General features: G+C 32.7%; 1 protein-coding gene across 3 annotated transcripts in view; it reads left to right on the forward strand.

Moving 5' to 3' along the window:
* LOC130452394 (protein phosphatase Slingshot) overlaps nucleotides 1-20,302 on the forward strand; it is a 109,490-nt gene that overhangs the window by 31,336 nt on the left and 57,852 nt on the right. The window contains exon 1 of one of the 3 annotated variants that reach the window (XM_056791647.1): nucleotides 11,299-11,604. The exons of the other annotated variants lie outside the window; for them this stretch is intronic. Within the exon in view, the coding sequence (XP_056647625.1) occupies nucleotides 11,567-11,604 (38 nt within the window). The 5' untranslated portion in view covers nucleotides 11,299-11,566. Of the gene's footprint in view, nucleotides 1-11,298; nucleotides 11,605-20,302 lie in introns of those variants that run through there. 3 annotated transcript variants of the gene reach the window in all.

The raw sequence follows: 20,302 nt of genomic DNA on the forward strand, positions 1-20,302 counted from the left end.
CAAGTCTGAATTTGCGAGTAGATACATGAAATATTTTGAGATCTTCTTCTTGAGATTCTCAAGCACCGTTTCCAATCCTGCGCGATTGTGAAGTTTTCTACGATTTCACAATCTTCATTGAATGCTTTATTTTCTGCATCTCAAACAAACACGAGCATCGAAAAAAGTTGTACCATAATCAAACCATGTATATTTCTATTTCGAAATTAAATATCGTAATTTCCGAAAGTAGAACAGAGCAAAATGTGTTCGCTATCGACGGATTCATTGAGTTATATATAAATAAAACACTCGAGTGGTTCTAAGGATGTTCAAAGAGCGCATTGGAAAGGTCATAGCTTGACATTTAATGGGAAATCTGGCAGACACTTTCGTCGGTTCAATAATAAATAGTATATGAACGGTTAATGCAATAACGGGAGTGTCTGCCCGTGCTTAAACAACCGTATAATAAAAATAGAATCGAAGGTAAATTTTTTTAATCGTTCAATAGAACGGTTTAAAAAAAATGATAGTAGATTTATTTTTTTGTCGAATAGAAATTAGCTAATGTACTGATCTGATTCCCCTATGGAAACGCGCGTAGAGGGTGAAAACAAGCGATCTGAAAGCGAAGTTGTGGTGCATTTATTAGAGCCCCTCTTGACATGACACCACAAAGGGAGAACGATATTATGCATGTGACATCGTTGGGATGATGGAATTTCAATGACAAATAATATAAGCATCTAATCTCATTATTTGGAAACAATAGGAATATTAATACTGGATGACGATGACATGAAATTGTATAATCGAAAAATAATTTTTCTTTTAATATTTTTTCTTCCGAAAATCTTTTTAAAATCTTCATCCACTAATTTTTAACCTTAATATTACTTCTTACTATTAGATAGAGGATTTGATGATATTTGAAATTTATGTTTTGGACATGGAAGAAACTAGACGGTTCAATTGGTAAGTGTTTTTTCTTCGTAGTGTCATCCATGAGTCCATGAGCACTTTTATACTTGAATGTGCTGACTCAGAGATGTATTTGCATGCTTTTTTAGCTATAAAAAAGCTTTTGACTGTGTGTCACACCAAAAAACATCCCAAAATCAACCGGGATCGATGCACAAGATGTAAAGATCATAACCGGATTTTACTGGTGCCAAAATCGAAGGATCCACATCTCTGAGGCAGTATTCATCAATGCCCTCGAGTATACAACATTATAAACAATCTTCCTTACGCAGATGATACCGTGGGATATAGCGAGTAATTCGGCTTTTATATGAATACTAACAAGACCAAACTATTGGTATTCTCAAAAATACGAAGAATCGCCACCCTAAGACTCCATAGAGAGACATTAAACATGGATGCGGCCACAGAGAAGAATATTGATGCGCATACAGGCGAATGCTGCGGATATCTTGGACGGAATATAAGACAAACATAGAGGTCCTACAGCAAATGAGTAACTTGTCACAACAATCAAGAAGTTGCAGTTTCTCTTACATGGCAATTTCGCGATGACATCCTATCTTTTTTTTGTATCAAGATGCGTTAACTGCTTGCCTCATGCTGAAAGTTTTGGGACTTCTTTCAATGACCTATTGCAACGTATCCACACGATGTCGATGCATACAGTATGATGGTAATAAATATTACCCTGATGGTATGGAGTATGGTCTTCCGTCTTCAGATGAGTCGTTTTATTGTCTTCTTCGTTTTGTCCACTACGTAGTCGAAATATTCCTTGAATGTCAGTCTTTAGTCTAGGTTAATTCATAGGTATTGATTAGTTCGTCGTTACACGATGAGGATGATGAGTGGATGTTGAAATATAAACAATTTCACATAGGTTTTACGAAAAATTTGTGACGAAATAATGTCGAAAATAATCAGAATTCAACTGGATTTTCCCAGTCCTGTTCAAGATATTATGACCATGGGTTACGCGTCCTGGATATTTGAGCTATAAAAGACACAATGCAAATTTTTGTTTTCATTATATAGGATGAGGATAATACGGATAGCGCGCCTCAGGAAAACTTTCAAACGAGAGATTCACTCGACAGATAAAATTATTTTTTACATTATTCAAAAGATTTGTCTTAAGAAACGAAAATAAGATAAGCTAAAAATTTGACAGCAGTTCTTTGGAAGATGACACTTCTAGGGACAAATATAAAAACTTCTATCCGTAAGATCATTACTATATTTTTAATTTACCTTCGTAAATTAGAAAATGTTAATCATTGTTAATATTCGGAAGTTATAAATATTATAATCTGAACTTACGAAATATTTATTACGAAATTCATATTGATAAACTTTCTTTTTATTTTGTTTATCCGACAAAAATAAAACAAATAACGATGTTGAGTTAAGTGGAAAGCGGAACAATCAAGAAAAATCTTATCAGAAAAGTGAGATTGTAGTGATTAGACAATTAATTTTTCATTATTATATTATAATAATATACATATTATATAAATTTGAAATTTTTCCATTATTTCTACATAAAAGACATTTTACTTTAGGTTTTTTGAAAAATTTTCCAGGAATATTTTATTTTCCAATACTTGAATTATATTAGAAGTCTGGAGCAGCCCTTTAAATGTAATGTTTTCCTCAATTTATGTAAATTGATTGATTACCTTTCAATTTCGTTCAGTCCATTATGAATTTTCAATATAAACTAAATTAACTCCACTAAACAAACTCGAATTGATATCAGGGCATTTTTAGAATTCCAGAAAGTAAACAAACAAAACAAATAAATAAAAATACCCTCCTAGAAATTAGTTCTAATATAAACAACACGCACAACAAACACATCGACCTCGACAAACATCAAACGATTCGGCATACACGCCAAATTTCAGAATTCCATTATAACCGGTCAGTACCAGCTTCTTGGCTCATGTCGTGGACGAGTTCGTAACATTATGAGTTTTCTACGTCACTATCTTGTACTCTTTCTCCAGGATTTTCATCTATTTTAAAACTTTACTAACCTAAACATCAATAAATGATCTCTTCGCCATAAAATCACTTTTGTAATGGCTTATATTTTATTTCACTTTTCTTGGTATTAAACCATCTCCCCACTCCCTTGGCATCTTTTTCTTTCCACATTTACTCCAGCAACTGACATATCTCTTCATGAATCTCGTTTCCTCTGGGTTTTAATAACTCATCAAATATTACTTCCCCATTTTTCAACCTTTTTAATGATGTTTTTTATTCTCGGTATTCCACAATTTTCTTCTATTCCCTGCTCTTCTTCTTATTCCTTATTTGCCACTTGCTTTCTTTCTTTTTCTATTCATAGTACTTCGAAATGTTCTATCCATGCTTGTTAAACATGTTTCTTATTCTCTACTCTCTTCTCATTTTTATAATTTGTACCAAAAGTAATCTTCGGAATAGGTTTCAATCTCAAGGAAGGCTCTCGAGCCCAACTGTCCGCGATTTTCTACGTCACTCAGCGATCACTTAGCAACCGAAAGAGATTGTTTTTAACAAATACGAAATTTCAGCAGTTCTTCGGTGGTTTTTTCACGCAAGGAAGTTATCATCTATAAATATTCATCGGCAACTGATGAACTGATGAACAATCACGTTAAGCAAATGGTGCAGTACTTTTGCTGAGGATTGCACAGAAGTTGACGTTGAAAAATGAACTGAAAGACTACCAGTTTCGGATTGGATAGTCCATAAGATCAATAGTGAACTCAAAGATCAGAGGGTCACTGTATTTGAACTTTTTGAACCAATTCTCATGACATAATTGTAAGAACTTTAACAGAAACGTTAGATTATCACAAGGTGCCGGATACAAGGAGCAACGCCTCGACTGTGCTTGTAAGTTTCCTCAATAATGGAGCAAGAAGAAATCGTTAAACTTTAGTTACAGGAGAAGGAACGTAGGTGTTTCATCACACTTCGACAAGGGTGTACTCCACATCGATTTCATGCAACGTTGGACTACAATAAAGTTCATCGAACTATCCAGAATTGCCAGAGAGGACGACTGACGGAGCAGTGCAAATTAAAACAAACTGGGTAGGCTGTTATTTCCCAGCTCCTGTATAAATCGGCCTTTACTCCCAGCGATTATCACGTCTTCTCCAAACCAAAGGGACACCAAAGGGAAAAATTTTGGTTAGGAGGACGCGATTTTATGAACAAACCGCGTATAAAGATGACGACAATATCGTTTAAAAGCTATCATTAATCCATCGAATCTCACATATCCGGCGAATTAACTTTCTATATCAAATGGAAACGATCACGTAAAGTTCAAAGTGTAACAATGACAACTCTGTACACGCAACCGAAAACAAACACAATTCGAAATGATTTTACAATTTAAATTCAGCGAGTCGCTGCTTTCAATTGTTTTATAATGATAATATGCGTCGGTATAATCACGTAGGCCGAAATTGCCCTTTTGAACTCGTCTTGTTTTTTTTTCTCTTCATCTATTGTTGCAACAACCGCCCGTGCGTTCAAAAACCACTTTCACTTCAATGACACTTTCTCATTTTATTTCGACCAACGAAAAAGTTTGCCAAGAACGGATGCATCTACGAAGTAACTTATAACTAGTAACTATAATAATTTAAACGTAAAATATAATAAAAACGGGTAATTTTATACTTTGGCTCTAAAAAATTGAATAATCATCAGATTTCGATGAATTTATTTTTTAATTTTAGTTTTTACGATACAAAAATCTAAAACTATAAAATGATCTTTTATATAGCTTCCGAATTTGTTATAGCGTGGCACAGTTTTTGTATGTATTCTTGTAGTCCATTGAAAAATTACATATACTTTACATTTATCAGTCAGCAATTTTGTTGCTTAGGGAGGGGGATGTGAAAAGATCCTAAGTTCAACTTTGTAGGGTTGCATCCTTTAGGGAAAATTCACCATCTTGAAAAAAAGAGTGAAATAATTGTTTTTTCGAAATAATAATAAAACTATCCATCGTGCAAACAAATTATAAAATATTTTTTCGTAGGAAATTAAATTCTCTACAAATTTGGTCTCTTGACATTTTTTCGTAAAATTGAAAATAACAAAGTTATTAACAAAAAACGATAAAAAATTAAATACCAATTAAAATAGTTTTTTTACTATTTTATTACAAGAAAATATAGTGTACTCAAAAATAGGATGAAAATGATTAACGTATCGAGATTTTTTGCAAAAATCGATGCATGTCATCCTTTTTTAGTAAGCTATTTGTATTTAGTGTTGTCTGTATAGTGATGTAAATTGATTATAAATTAATAAAGTTGAAGACATCTATACTGAAATTAGTGTCTTTGATAAATGCGCTGCTACTGAAGAAATGGAAACTTGCATATCTTGTAAAATGTAGATGCCATCGATTATTTCTATGATGATGAAGACGTGGTGTGGTGATTCCGCCGTAGGTTATTACATAAAATTGAAAACAAAACGATTGGATTATCACGTTTTTCTTATTGTTCAGCGGAATATTTTACACATGATTGGCTGGTATAAGTATTGTAGTTTCTGTTTGCACGATTATAAGAGATCGTTCGGTTTCAATATTGAAAGCGGTTTTTTCTTCATCGAGTTCACTTATCTTTAATAATTACCGATAAACAGTTAGTCACGTTATCGAATTATTTTGATAAAAAAAAAGTTGCTTACCCACTGTGTAATTGCGAGGTTTTCATTTTGGTATATCAGAAATATTATGGACTGTTCAAATAAAAATGAGAGGGGAATCATTCCTGAAATATTAATGGAAATGGGGGTTAAATGATATAGTAGGCAAAAGAATGTTGGGCAAAGACAACCAGACCGTCGAATAGGATTAACTTGGGCATCATTTGATTAGATTCGTCATATCCTAAAAGATAAAATAACTTCCCGTAGCGATTTAGGGCCTGGAAACAATAGCAATCACAGAAAAAAGTGTAATTGTCGAAATTCATTAGCAACACGCCACGCCACCCCACGCCATGCAAAGTACACATTTGTAACAATTTAAACAGAAAAATGTTCAATAGCTTTGAGTACGTTATGTAGAGCACTATACAGTTTTTAGAAGAATGTACTGCTTCGGATGTTGTTTTGCACGGTAGGGGGAAAAGATTTTGCGTCCATAAAATCAACAACAATTGTTAAAAGCCTGGTGCTTTTCATGTATTGCTTTCTTACATGCAAAGGAAACAAAACACACAGCCATCTCACGAGTTTTTTAATAATTAACCCTTTAACCGGCTAAATGTAGATAATCCTATAATTTTTACCAATAAAGAAAAAATCGATTTTTAAAATCTGAAATATCGATTAACTGAATTGATTTAGTACAACTTATCGATTAATTGATTTTAGATCGCTACGTCTAATGCAGATAAAAATTTTATAATTTAACAATAACAGGTGCAACATAATGTCCTGGAGCCGGTCCTGCTAGGATATAGTAGAATTCTAAAATTCGGCGTAGGCGTTTACTTTGATAAAATACCCGGAATTCCTTTGATCTTTGTTTTTATATAACTTTTTACAGCAATCGGTGTATTTACATTGTTTCATTCGAATTATTTCTTCATGTTCTAGAAGTTTCGAGAATCCTTTTGGGATACTCTTTATTCATATATAAGGAGTTTTGTAGCGCAGTTCAGTTTATAATAAATAGTCGTAGTGAACAGAACGAATTAGCAAAGTAATCGAAGAATTTAAATAAATTATTTAAGTTGGTTAAGTGATAGTGATAAGTGAATTATTATAAGTTAGTGTAGTGTAAAGTATTTAAATAAGAGTAGTATATAAAAATGTAATATGGGGCAGATGTTCTTAATTATTGTCGTACTATGCGTTATTATTCCCATAAATATATTTTTGTCGAGAAATGAGTTTTTTTGTGATTAGTCTCCTGTGTAAGTTGATAATTAATATCTTGATCTTCTCACATTGTTACAGTGAATATATATAGCATATTCAATTACCTAAATGAAGTGTAATTCAAGGCAAAGTGGGCGATTTGTTTAGTCCCATACGTTATCACAAGATTAACACACACGTACTTGAGTTTTCTTTGTTTCATAACTGACATTCGCTCACGTTTTTGCTGAATGCGTTAATTTTTTTTAAACAATGGCAATGCCACATAACATTATAAATTGGGTATGGTCATTATTTAATTACCATTTTTACTAGCTGTTACTTGTTAATCGCTTTTTTTAACGTATACGACAAGCTTATTACAATTAACATAATTAAAATACTGAGTGAACCAACTAAAAATTGTATTACTAGTTTCTAATGTCATATGTCAAAGTGTTTTTTAGAAACGATTTAAAAATATTACCAACGAGTAATAATATGAATGAAAGGTTACATATGACGTTCTGTATAAGTCCCGTGGTTGCTTAATGCTGATCAAAAGTTTGAAAATTCGATTGAATGTTGATAAAGCTCGGTCTAAAAACTCAAATACAGTTTTCATACGATCAACGTGCTTTCTAGAAAGCAAAAACCGTTTTTTCTCAACCAATGAGGTATCAGTAGCAGGCCGAATTTAAAAGTTTCTTGAAAATATCTCGCTTCTCCCAGAAATATTGAAACACGCATTGGCTCAACCTCTAATGGAACCACCCAGCTTTAGGCATCTTCCGTATGACAGATTTTAGTGTCATAGCGATAATTATCCCTCAATTAAACTACTTTTGTCTCAAGTGAAAGATCTTCCCTCATGTTAAGATTTCTTGTAAAAAAAATGGTTGAAGGAATTTTGTTCATAGTTACATAGCTTATGGTTCTTTAAATTCTTGAGTTTTATTTTTTTTATGACGTCTATCAACTTTCCAAAAACTAGTATCACTAACTACACATTTGCTGCCATAGTATGAGATTCACAATTTCTTTTGTTGGTGTGTATTGAATTTACAATGCGCTGTTAACAGTTCCACAATTTTCCTGCCTCTACTTATCAGCTCTGTCGCGAATTTTGACGATTTGTTTGATAAATATGAACTTGCATATTTCTTGGGCTCTTAGACCGTCGTCTAAAATAATTTTTGTTACCTGACGTTTCGCCAACTCGTGCAGCTATCACCTTCAGAATTACTTGTTGCTTCGCCTGATTCTGTCAGGGATTTTCAACGTAGGCCCAATAAACATTCAAACAATAATCAAAGGCCGCGAAAACCTCATGCAATCAATTTTATTCGATAAAATCATTCATCATAGTTGTTCTAAACGCTTTTTTTAATAGTAACTTCAACTGTTTTTTTGTAGAAAGGCTTCTGTCCAACGAATGACATTGATGCAGTTTTTTCAAAGGTAAAAGTTCTTTATATTGTTTGTAACTGGGGACATTATTCATGTGGGGTGAGGAATATTTTGGGTTTTGGGAATATTTTGAGGATAATTGTGGTGGATTTAGAACGGTAGAGCGATGTGAACTGAACTAACAGGAGCAAAAAAAGTGTGTACGGAATCAACAGCTTATCGAAAGGTGTAATAGTTTTTTTTCATTATTTAAATAAGCAAGAAAGCGGGTATGCTGCTGTATTATTCCCTAGTGACGTACATTTGGTTGATGGACAGATAAATCAAGGATAAGGAAGTTTCCTTCCGTTGGTAAAGGAATTTCCTAATGCGGATCACGTACGGAGTTTGTCGGTCATTTAGACAAGTTGAAAGGGCGGTTATGTCAAAATCGACATAAACAATGTCGCTAAAACTGATCAATCTTGTATTGGCAGTGTCTGATAAAGAACTTCACGGAAGACATTGAGAGTGTGAGTTAATCCAAATAGACAGCTTGACTGCAAATGTCACGACGTTATCCTCAAAGCCTGGTATCGGGATGGTTGAAGAGGACAGCTTTGAAAGTCATCCTCCATCTACTGCATCCTGGACCTTTTCCCAGTATAGAACGGGGGCTAGTATAGAACGCATGGAGGGTTTTTTGCCCAGCCGATCCAAAAAGAATAACAAACAAGTACAAGAATTTATATCCAAAATATTTAGTTTAATAAACAACTAAATTTATCTAAATTACCGAACATTTTATTTATAAACTTTGCTTTTATAGATAACAGATAACACAAAGTATTTCAAAGTTCTTTATCCTGTATACAACAATTCCTTTGTTATTTATACAGGTATAACAACAGTTTACAATACTCGGTATGCTTTTTATCACATTAAAATTCCAAAGCTTACAACCCATACACCTATTGTTGTTTACACAAGTTTTTCTGTATACCTGTTGACATTTTCGAGATTACGTTTCATTCGGGTTCCCATGAATAAGCAGTAACTTGCAGATACGAGAATCGACATGGACAGTAATCTGTCGATGAGGAAATTTGTGGAATTCTTTATTAAAAAAAAACAAACGAAACTACTGAATTGGGTTTTTACGTTATCTCAAGTTTGAACGCAATGTTGTCAGTTCGGTTTTGTTCATAATAATCTGATTAAGAAATGATTGAAAATTAAGTATATGTTTCTAATGTACCCTGTACAATATCGAATAAATAAAGTATCTTTTATATCAAAATCCATACAGTTTTAGGTACATTACTTACAACCACCACCACAACTAGTCCATTCATTTTAGTTAGGTTTAAGCAAGAATTTCGGAAAATCGAGATACCTAGCTATAAGTCCGTTTAAACTTGTTCATTTGACATCCTAAAACTCCTCTCAAAACTCACATATAATTCGGAGCAACTTTAAAAATTGGGGGCCAAAAGTAAAAAAAAATCGATTTTTTGCAAATAACTCGTTTCCTATGGGTTTTACGCTATTTGTATTTCTTATCAATATTGTAGAGCATTGAATTCTCTACAACTTTTGTTTGAAAAAGTTTTTCATACGGTGAATTATTTCTGAGATAGAGGTCGGCTAGAATTCTGTTTAAAATTAACTGGTAGTCCCGATCAAAAATCTCTTATAAAGTTTATAAATTATCGCTAAATATATAATTATAAACAATTTTCATTTTTTATCAACAATTACATTATATTTAATTATTTATTTGCAATCAAGTATAAATTCATTTAATAGCACTTACCTGCCCGTGTAGTTTCAAAATCGTAGAAAGAAAATTTTTTTTTTCATATTATAATTCAAATATTATTTATAGTAATTATTATTCTTAAACCTTATTCTTCTTCCTCTTTCAATAGGACCAGGTCCTGTTCAATCCTGTACGTTTGGCCCGCGTCCTGGATATTTCTGAGAAGTTGAACTTCAGCTCTCGTACCACCTCTTTGGTGGTCTGCCTGAGTTTTAGCCCATCTGTCTTCTGGTATTCTTTCTACGTGATCCCACCAGAATCTTTTTCGTGCCATCTCACCATATCCTGTATGCCCAATTCTTCTTTTCTTATTCGGTCCCTGAGGGTGACTCCCTTGATGGTTCGCAGTATTTTCATCTCTGTGGTTTTAATTATGCTTTTTGTTGTTGATGTCTCGGCTCTGGTTTCTGATGTCTCACACACGTTTTATAGATTCTGGTCTTTGTGAGCTCATCGTTTTGTTTCTCCACACTCTATCTCTCAGACAGCCGCTGACTTTTGATGCTTTCATCGCTTGTGTTCTGTCAGGTTTCTTTCACTAGATATATTCACTTCCAGGTAATTCAATCTTGATACCTGCTGTATTATTCCGCTATCGACTGCCAATTTGCATCTAATAGGATTTTTTGATATCACCATTGATTGTGTCTTGTTGACTGAGATGATTGATATTCTTATATAAATAAAAAAAAATAGGAAAGAAGTAAAAATGTAATTGATGTTTATTAAAAAATGTCATTCGATATATTTGTAATTGTTAAAATTAAAAAAACAAATAAAAAATCATTATAAAGACAATGAATTCTAATTTCAATTTTCTTCCTCTTCATCGTTGTCGTCTTCCAGTTTTTTTCTTCAAATGCTACTGCAAGTTCATCCAAATTATTATTATTTTGATCGGAACTACCAGTTGATTTCAAACGGGATTCTAACGGCCCTCTATCTCAGAAACGATTCACCGTATGAAAAAATTTTTCAATCAAAAGCTGTAGAGAATTTAATGCTCTACAATATTGATAATAAATACAAATAGCGTTAAACCAATAGGCACCGAGTTATTTGCAAAAAATCGATTTTTTTTTTACTTTTGACCCCCGATTTTTAAAGTTGCTCACATCGAATTATATGTGAGTTTTAAGAGGAGTTTTAGGATGTCAAATGAACAAGTTTGAACGACATTAAAGCTGGATATTTCGATGAACTACCTTAAATGACTGGACTATACCGCCATCCAATCAATTCAAATCCGAACCGTATTTCAATATTCTCCTTGATCAACAGCTGTCTCGATGTTTTTCCTCATCGTAGCCAAGTCGACGTCTCAGTTTGTGTAGAACGCCTAACGGTAGCGTTTGAATGTTTCTCTTGATATTTCAATTTAGAGGTTATTCGATGGGTTGCATTAACACTATCCATGTTAATCGCCGCGATCTCGTTGATTTTTACATTTCAAATATTTGTGGTGATTTGAGTGATTGTTGAGTTATTGACATGGAATTGGTGTTGGGGTATTACATGGCTTGCCCGGGGTATGTAAAATATTTTATTACGATAATTATTCGAACTACGTATATTAATTTCAAAGAACTAATTATTGATATAGCAGGTGTGGTCCTTAGTGGCAATTTATCCTGTAAAAAATAATTTATCGGCGACTATAAACATGGACGAACAATTTTAGGTATTTTTGGAAAATAATTTTAGTACAAAAAATAAAATTTTGATACACCGTAAATATAGAGGGTGTCTCACAAATAATGTGAATTTCCAATGTTCACTTCGTTTATTAAAAAATCATACAGGAGAAAAAATGTTATTCGAAATATAGTCCATCGTATTCCCAACGCTCAGCGAGCTCTTTAAGAAGGAAAAAGATGTCTTCATGGTAGTCACCGAAACGAGTAGATTCAAATTCAATTCAACAAACCATCTTTAACAAAACCTTTTGATCTGCCGATGTGTACTATCTGCACTCCTTTTCTATTGGTGAATTTAAACCAGTAGATAATTGTACTTGTACTAATTGTAACTTGAAAAAGTAACAACCACCGTATATTAAACCAATTGATTTTTCTATTTTCAGTGTCCTTTTTCCTGTTTGTGATCGAATCTTCGAGGAGTTTTGTGTTCAAAAAATCTTCTTGTTATATTTTCACATCTTCAAAGTGAGGCTTCTTCACTTTTGCAGTTTAAATGATATTGTACCAATCACTAGACACGTTGATGGTTCCATGTTTTTTGCTTGCTCTCTCTAACATACCGATTTCCGTATATTTGGGAAAGAATGAGTGACGTGGTATCAAAAATTTCATATCAATTGTTTCCGCATCCAAAAATGGGACTTTTATCAAAATTCAATAGAGTGAGGATAGTTTTTATATTTCTATTTTGCCCTGTGCATAAGTCAAAATAAAATAATTTTTGAATGTCCTGGCATGTTTATGTCTATAATGTTAAGGATGAGACTTCTGATGAAAATATTTGTATGTAAAGATTTCTCTTTTAGTAGACTATTGAAATGCTAAATTTTGGGACAGTTCTGCTCACTTTGAGCGCAATTCTCTTTCTGCTATTAAGCAATAGAACTTGCTGCTGTTTAGCAGATATCATCAGGACTTGGCTCATCATTCCCTAAAATTATATGATCCGGAGTGTCGCTGGTGCATGGAGGAGGACAAAACTGCAAACCACGTTATCTGGGAGTACCCTGCACTCACACGGAGGTGGTTTAAACCCCACAACCTGCCTAACGATATTAAAGGTTTCAAGCGAAAGTGCCTGATCGGTTTTTGAAGGACATCGGACTTTGGTGACGTCAAGTGGGGCACGACAGGCCTATCTGAAGGCCTATGTGCTCAACGGCTCCACCCATGAACTATGAACACTGAAATTATATATAGTTGGTGCACCTGATAGCGTTACTAACTGAAAAATGACAAAAAGTGGATTTGGTCTGAGCCCCCAATTCTGAATCGAAAACTGAAATAGCTACTAGATATTGAAATGAAACGAATTGAATTATTATTAAAAATCTATAACTTTCATACCCAAAACTATGACACAGCCAGTACACAGTACCGGTCATGTCTTGTTCTGTTAACTGTGCACACATCACTTGAGTAAATTTAAGCATTTAACGATCGAATTTGTTTCGGTGTCGTAAATTTATTGCTGTACCTAAATTGAATGCGGAGATGTTTACGACAGACAAAAACATAATTTATGATTGAAAATTTACATGCATCACGTCGTAACGTTAACAATGTATCGTCGTTCAATACGAAATGATTCGGTGACTGATAAACTAGCAGTAGAATCACTTTCGTCATTATAATGAGGAGTCAAAATTGCAAATATTTCGATATATTCGAGGTTATGAAGCATTCGTAAACAATCACTTCTTTTGGTAGACATTAAATATATTTTTTAGACGACGCCACCTGAAAGTTGTTCGTTCTGTATTCATTTATATACAGAAAGTAGCGTTTTGAGTGTTCCATGTAGTTAAAATGACAGTTCCGTACTGCAAAACACTATCGTGACGCTCTGGGGTAGACAACTTTAACTTCCTTAAATGTGACTCTATTCTAATATACCAAAATCAATTCTAATATATACCAAAACGATTCTTATGTAACAAAATCGATTCTATTATACAAAAATCGATTCTAATACGCCAAAATGCATTATAGTTTACCAAAAACGACTCAAATACAACAGAATGGATTGTAATATATTAAAATCGATTCTATTATATCTCGAAACGATTGTTATGTAACAAAATTTATTCTAATCCTATGTGGACCTAACCTAACCTAAATCTTCACATGTCTGTTGATAAAAAAATTTTCATACCATACATAATTGAGTTCAAAAACTTTATAACTCGTTATCATTTCTCATAAAATTTTGTCATTTTCAAGTAAAAGTCGAATAGTCAAAGAAATATTTTAAACAATGTTCTGTCGGTTTATGCTTCCATTGAAATGCCCTCCCAAACTATCCAGGAACCTCCTCCAAAAGTCACCTTTTCGTTTATGCAACACTGGCGAATGTTTCTTCAAGTTTTCTGCAATCTCGACCTCTCCCATCGCTACCATGTAAGCACACTTTGCTTTCGTCTTAGAAGAGAACGGAGCCCCAATGTTCGTCAGTCCAATTAACAAATCGGCAAATCGTAGACTGGTAAACTGGGGGTAATTTGGGGCCCGTAGCTAGCCTTTTTGGCCCTAGGTTAGCTGCTTAAAGTCTTCATCTGACTGCCCAACCACTCCTCTCGTTTCTATGAGCTCTCTTTGGACTTGACACACTTGGAAACTGCAGACTGATTCATGTTCACTCTGGTCTGGTCGCAATAGGGTGGTGACCACTTGAGCAACTCTAACACTTATGTCAATTTTCAGATAAAATTCTGGTTAACTGATAGTTTTGGGTTAGATATATAAGGGTCAGTTACACCTAAATAGCACTATTGTAAACAAGTTTAAAAAGGGTGGTTACCGATCATAGTATCATCATAATATTTAATACCATTAGCTAGATTTTACTGAGAAAACTACAATTTGGGTTCAGTTTTTGCCAGGAACTTGCAATCGGCTGCGTCGATTTTTTGTTCACGAGTGTATATCATTAGATTTTTTAATCTATTCAAGAAATATACAAACATTTAAACTTTATGCACCAGCAAATTTGTTATCGTTGTTGCAAGTCACGTTTCACAATAAATTTAAGAAATTAAAAAACTCCGATCAACTTTCTTATGTCTAATATATCCTTGGAATTAAAAATAACGGAAATTAACCAGAATTGTTACGAACGGGTGAAATATATTTGGGAATAAATAAATATTTAGATTATTTTGTAATTGAACGGTATCTGAATAGATCATGAATCATTTCAAAACTTTAAATTACCCAATATTCATATCGCTAATTGATTTCAAAATTGGTAATCAAGACCTTTTCGATCGACCTCGTAACAGATTATATGATTGAAACAATGTAAATGTTGTTAGATTTTAATTTTGAATGTTCACAGTTTCAAAATAATTTTTTTCGAAATAAAACTGTAAAAAATAACAAACGATTCTGTCAGGAGCGTCTCATTGTTAAATTGACTAAGGTCGTTGTAGATTATTGAAGCTTTTCAGAAATTACTGTACAAATTTAGGAAAATGTGATTGTTTTTTGGCTACAATTCGCTTTGTATATAGAGAGATTAAATGATTTTTAATTTTTATGTGAAAACTGTGTCGAGTTTTAATTCAAATACCCATCAAAATGTTATAGATAAAATAATGAATTTTAGTTTATTATCTGGATTACTAAGGATACGTATTTGTCCAACTAAATTTATAAGAAGCAAAGGCATACGTTACATAATTTTTAATTATATTAAATAAGGCATCAACGACAATGAATGCAATTTTTGATAATGAAGCACCATATAGACCTGATCTGGCACCGTTAGACTAGATATTTTTAGTTCGTAAGGAGTAAAAGACGATGATGAAATTAAACAGTCGAGTCGGTGTACGAACATTTCAACTCTAAATATGCATCAAGTTTTTATAGTGGCAAGGAAGCTTCAATCAGACGTTCTGAAAAAGGGCGTGCGCCAACTCGTGATTTTAATACCCGCCATAAACTTTCAACTTCTCTTTCAATGTGTCAACTTCGTGATCGTGGCTGTCATGAAGATTAGACAACTCGTGACGCAAGATTAAGCAGCTCAGGATTCTATTTATGAAATGAAAAACAAGAATAAAATAAAAATTTACAGTGTGATTCTAAACCTAACCTAACCTAAAACATAGAAGTTAATAAGCGAGATTACCTTAATCGGTGTGACTTTACGTAGCTCCAAAGAACTTTGCTATTTTTTTGTGATCTCCATTTTCAAATTTAAAATCATTAATCAGATGGAATTTGTTTTCCAGCCGACATAGCATAAAATCTATTACTAATGCCATTTTTATCTGTTTGAAAAATCATTCTTCAGCAACGAGGTTATTATTTTGGTTTGACAAAGGGTGGTGGCAATAATGGGGGTAGAATTTCAACCAATTGCAAGTGTGCATTATTATGTTATATGAAATTTTAAAAAATCATTTTCCTATAGTTCATTTTGTACCTACTTAATGATAAAATGCAATTTAGACATTCTAGGTTTTAATTTTTGAATTTTTCAACTTTACAAAGTGGATTAGGTACTAAATTCCAGGTAATACACTTAATGAATCTTTCACGAGTTGTATTCTGTACTCGGACTACCTGTTCATTTGCCTGAAAAGCTGTAGCGCACCGTTCGGAAACAAACGTTCTAATAGTGTTTTAGTATGAGCATAGTTTTCATCGTTTTCATCTAAATATTTTGAAAAAATTTCACTAGAAGTCGTTCCGAAACGATAATTGATCGTTTTTGAAGCTTAACCAGTTTGTTTAAGAAACTTTCAAATTCCCCCGATTCCAAACGCTGTTTGCGTTAGATTTTATGTGGTCCTGCAACACGAAAATTCGATATTCAATCCAAATATTTACAGGTAACTCAATACTCTTTAAAAAGAGGCGGTTTTATATTAGAAAGTGAATTAAATGTTTTCAAAAAAAAAGTTTGTCCTTCACAATTTCACTTAAATTGATTGTTGATGTTCGTTATACGTTCATTTAGATTTTAAGTGGAAACGTGTTCTAAAAGTTCATTAAAAAAATCAAATTAAGTGTACAGGAAATGTAATTGTTGTTAATACACCGAAAACGGAAACACTATACTAGAAAGTATACCTTAGATGTGACGGATAGAGGTCACGAAAAATCTCATTTTTTTTTAACACGCGTAGATGTGGGTTTGTGAGTTTGTTTGTAACTATCATTTGTGACTTATTATTGTTAGTATATCCCACCACTTTAATTGCGTTCGTTAATCGAGCGGGCTAAGGCGTCAACCTCTGGTTTTGTCGGTCGTAGGTTCAAATCCCGTTTTAACTTTTTAGTTTGATGTGATTTGAAAGCGTGTTTTTTAGTTTTTTCCAAACTATATTTATTGCATTGGCTGTCAAATATATCCAGTATTTTGTTTTGGAAAAAAAGGAGTTTACATTGTTTTTTAACCTAAAATATCCCTTTGAGGCATCGTTCTAACTTGAAAAGTACTTTTCCTTGTAAGCCATTGCCTAATACGAGGGACTTAAAAGTTTCCATACAACACCAGTTGTACATAGGCGAAAATAATATTCAAAATAGGCGATTATACCAGAAAACATAATTTGAAAATCATATAAAATAGTCACGAAATAGAAAAGATAAACAAGGTATACGTAAAGTGTTATGTTAGGTTAAATCATGATAAAGCTTCTGTGCAAAAGTTTACAACAATAAATTTTATTAACACCGTTCATTGAAGCTGCTTGGACAAAATAAATATTTTTTCCTCCCATTGTTTAGTACTCTGAACGTAGTAGGAGTAAAAGAGAACTATAACTCAAAAATCGTATTTCTGGGTAGTTTACATTTCGCCCACAGTTTTGTACGCATTCTTCTAGCCCTAGAACATTGTAGAACCTTATATGTCTATTTACAGCTAACGACGTCTTCCAGAAACATCTAGAACACTAGTTCAACGTTACCAAATAATAGATGGAGCCACCCATCGTCTTTAATATTTTCCATTACATTATATTATGACTTCCGATTATTTCCATATAATTTCAGTTTTATTTGCCAAAAACCCGATTTTACAGTTTTTCTGACTGTACTATAATATTAATAGTATCTCAGTATTCAATAATGTACTTTATAATTTCATTGAAAGAATTACCATGAGCTAATACATTCTCTTTTATAAACTTCAATAGCTTTCAAGCTATTTCCTTTGATTCTTTATAGCACGTCCTGACACTTGATCGACTCAAAGGGACTAGAGATCACTGAAAAAAAAAGAAGAGAGTATAAACGTGCCTGACACACTAAGGAACCATATTGGAATAAAAGTATGTAATGTTGCCAAATGTATAAATCCCACAATACATCCTATTAATTAATAACTGAAACTTAATTTCACATTTTAAGGACATATCGGAAAGGGTGGCTGGTAAAAATTATGTTTCAGAATTAAAATTTTTACGCTGGAATTTGTTTGATGCGCGGTCTTATAGGCATGAGTCACTATTTGATCATTAGAAGATATGGAATAAAAAAGAAATAATATATGGAACCACTCATCATCTTACATACTTTCCATTACATTAAATTATGACCGGTGCCATTAGATGGCGTGCGAATGTGTACCCGTCTCAATACGCATTAAGGAGAAACTTCTTTGGTCTTTTGGTGTAGTTTTAGTCTTACACTTGGCACTCAATGTGTTAGACTAAAAGACAATTATTATTGCAACATAACAACTGTTAGGCTTTTTATTCTATTATTTACTGCATAATTATCTAAATTATATCGTACTACTTTTTTTTTAAATTAGATTATATGATATTTATAGCTATACTAAAATTTTTTATAGATCCATAAGTTCTTAGCCTGATGTTCTCACACGCGAAAAGGTATGGAAATTCAAAATACACAAAAGACAAAATCAAACGATAAAGAAGCTTGTAAAATAGCTAATAGAAAGCACATGTGTCGTCATTTGGACAAACTTTGTTGTACAAGAATTCCTTGACAGAAGAAAAACCCTCCAAGTCAATGAGTGGGATGCCTTCCATATGACACATTCAACAAAAGTACAATTCCATGGTTCCTATACCTGAGGTAAAAAAATAGTATCTCATGGATTTACCTCCTCCTACAACTCCCCACATATTTTGCTATCCACAGGGAGGATCCTGACCTGGAAGTTAAGCTGGAGTAGTCCCAAATTAAAGGATTGGAATTTTGAGATTTGTTAATTCTGTATTTCTTTTTGTGTATGCAGTCAGTCAATGACAATATCAGATATATATATATATATATATATATATATATATATATATATATATATATATATATATATATATATAAGCGGTTTCTTATTGGGATTGTGGCAATGAAACACCAAAGTAGACTAACTTTAATATATTTTTCGAGCTTTCGAATACTTACGTATTCATTGTCTGGGAAATAATTAATAAAGATTTTCGGTGGTTTTTAATTGTATTGATTCTTATAAAAATTTTTAAATTCAATATTCAAATTGACGTCAATATAAATATTGATTGAATATTGAGTTTTGAAACTTATGAATTTAAAAATTTTTATAGGAATCAATACGATTCAAAACCATCTAAAATCTTCATTAATCATTTCCCAGACAATGAATACATAAGTAAGTATTCGAAAGCCCAGAAAATATATTAAAGTTAGTTTGATGTTTCATTGCCACGATCCCAATAAGAAACCGCTCATAATATAGCTGGCAAAAACTACTTCGTTACCATTTATATGAAAGGTTAATAAAAAATTGACGTTTTGACTCAAATTTCAAAAATTATTGAAAAAACTAATTTTAAAACAGAAGTCACCTAAAATCAAGTATATTTAGAAGCATTAATATATCACAAGATCTAAAAAATAAGAAATTATAGAAATTTATATATATATATATATATATATATATATATATATATATATATATATATAGAGAGAGAGAGAGAGAGAGAGAGAGATAGAAAGAGAGAGCGCTTTCTTATTGGGAACGTGGCAATAAAACACCTAAGTAGACTAACTTTAATCTATTTTCCAAGTTTTCGAATACTTATGTATTCATTGTCTGTGAGATAATTAATTGAGGTTTGTGGTGGCTTTAAGTTGTATAAATTCTTATAGAAAATTTTAAATTCATAAGATTCAGAATTCAATATTTAAAGTAACGAAATAGAAATATTTCGCATCGAAGATTTAAATGATTGGCTAATTAGATGCCGAAGCCGCCCGAGGTAAGAATACGTTATAAATATGAACATTGTGAACACCCCTTTGTAACTTGGCGTCCCCCAGGCACAGGTCTAATTAGCAATAACTCGCTTCTATGTCCTCAGTTTTTCTAACAAAGGAAATGTTCTCAATTAAACTAAGAATGTAGAAAAAAATTACGTAATAAAAAAACTGCAAGAGCGATTGAAAAAATAAGAACTCAACCTCTTTATAAACATATAACGAACCAAAAAAAACTGACCTACTATGAAACCGACACACGTGTAAGAAGATAATTATTCAGTCATGAAAATAATTTGTTAGTTTC

This window comes from Diorhabda sublineata, chromosome 1 (genome assembly GCF_026230105.1).
Source record: "Diorhabda sublineata isolate icDioSubl1.1 chromosome 1, icDioSubl1.1, whole genome shotgun sequence".
NCBI lineage: Eukaryota > Metazoa > Arthropoda > Insecta > Coleoptera > Chrysomelidae > Diorhabda > Diorhabda sublineata.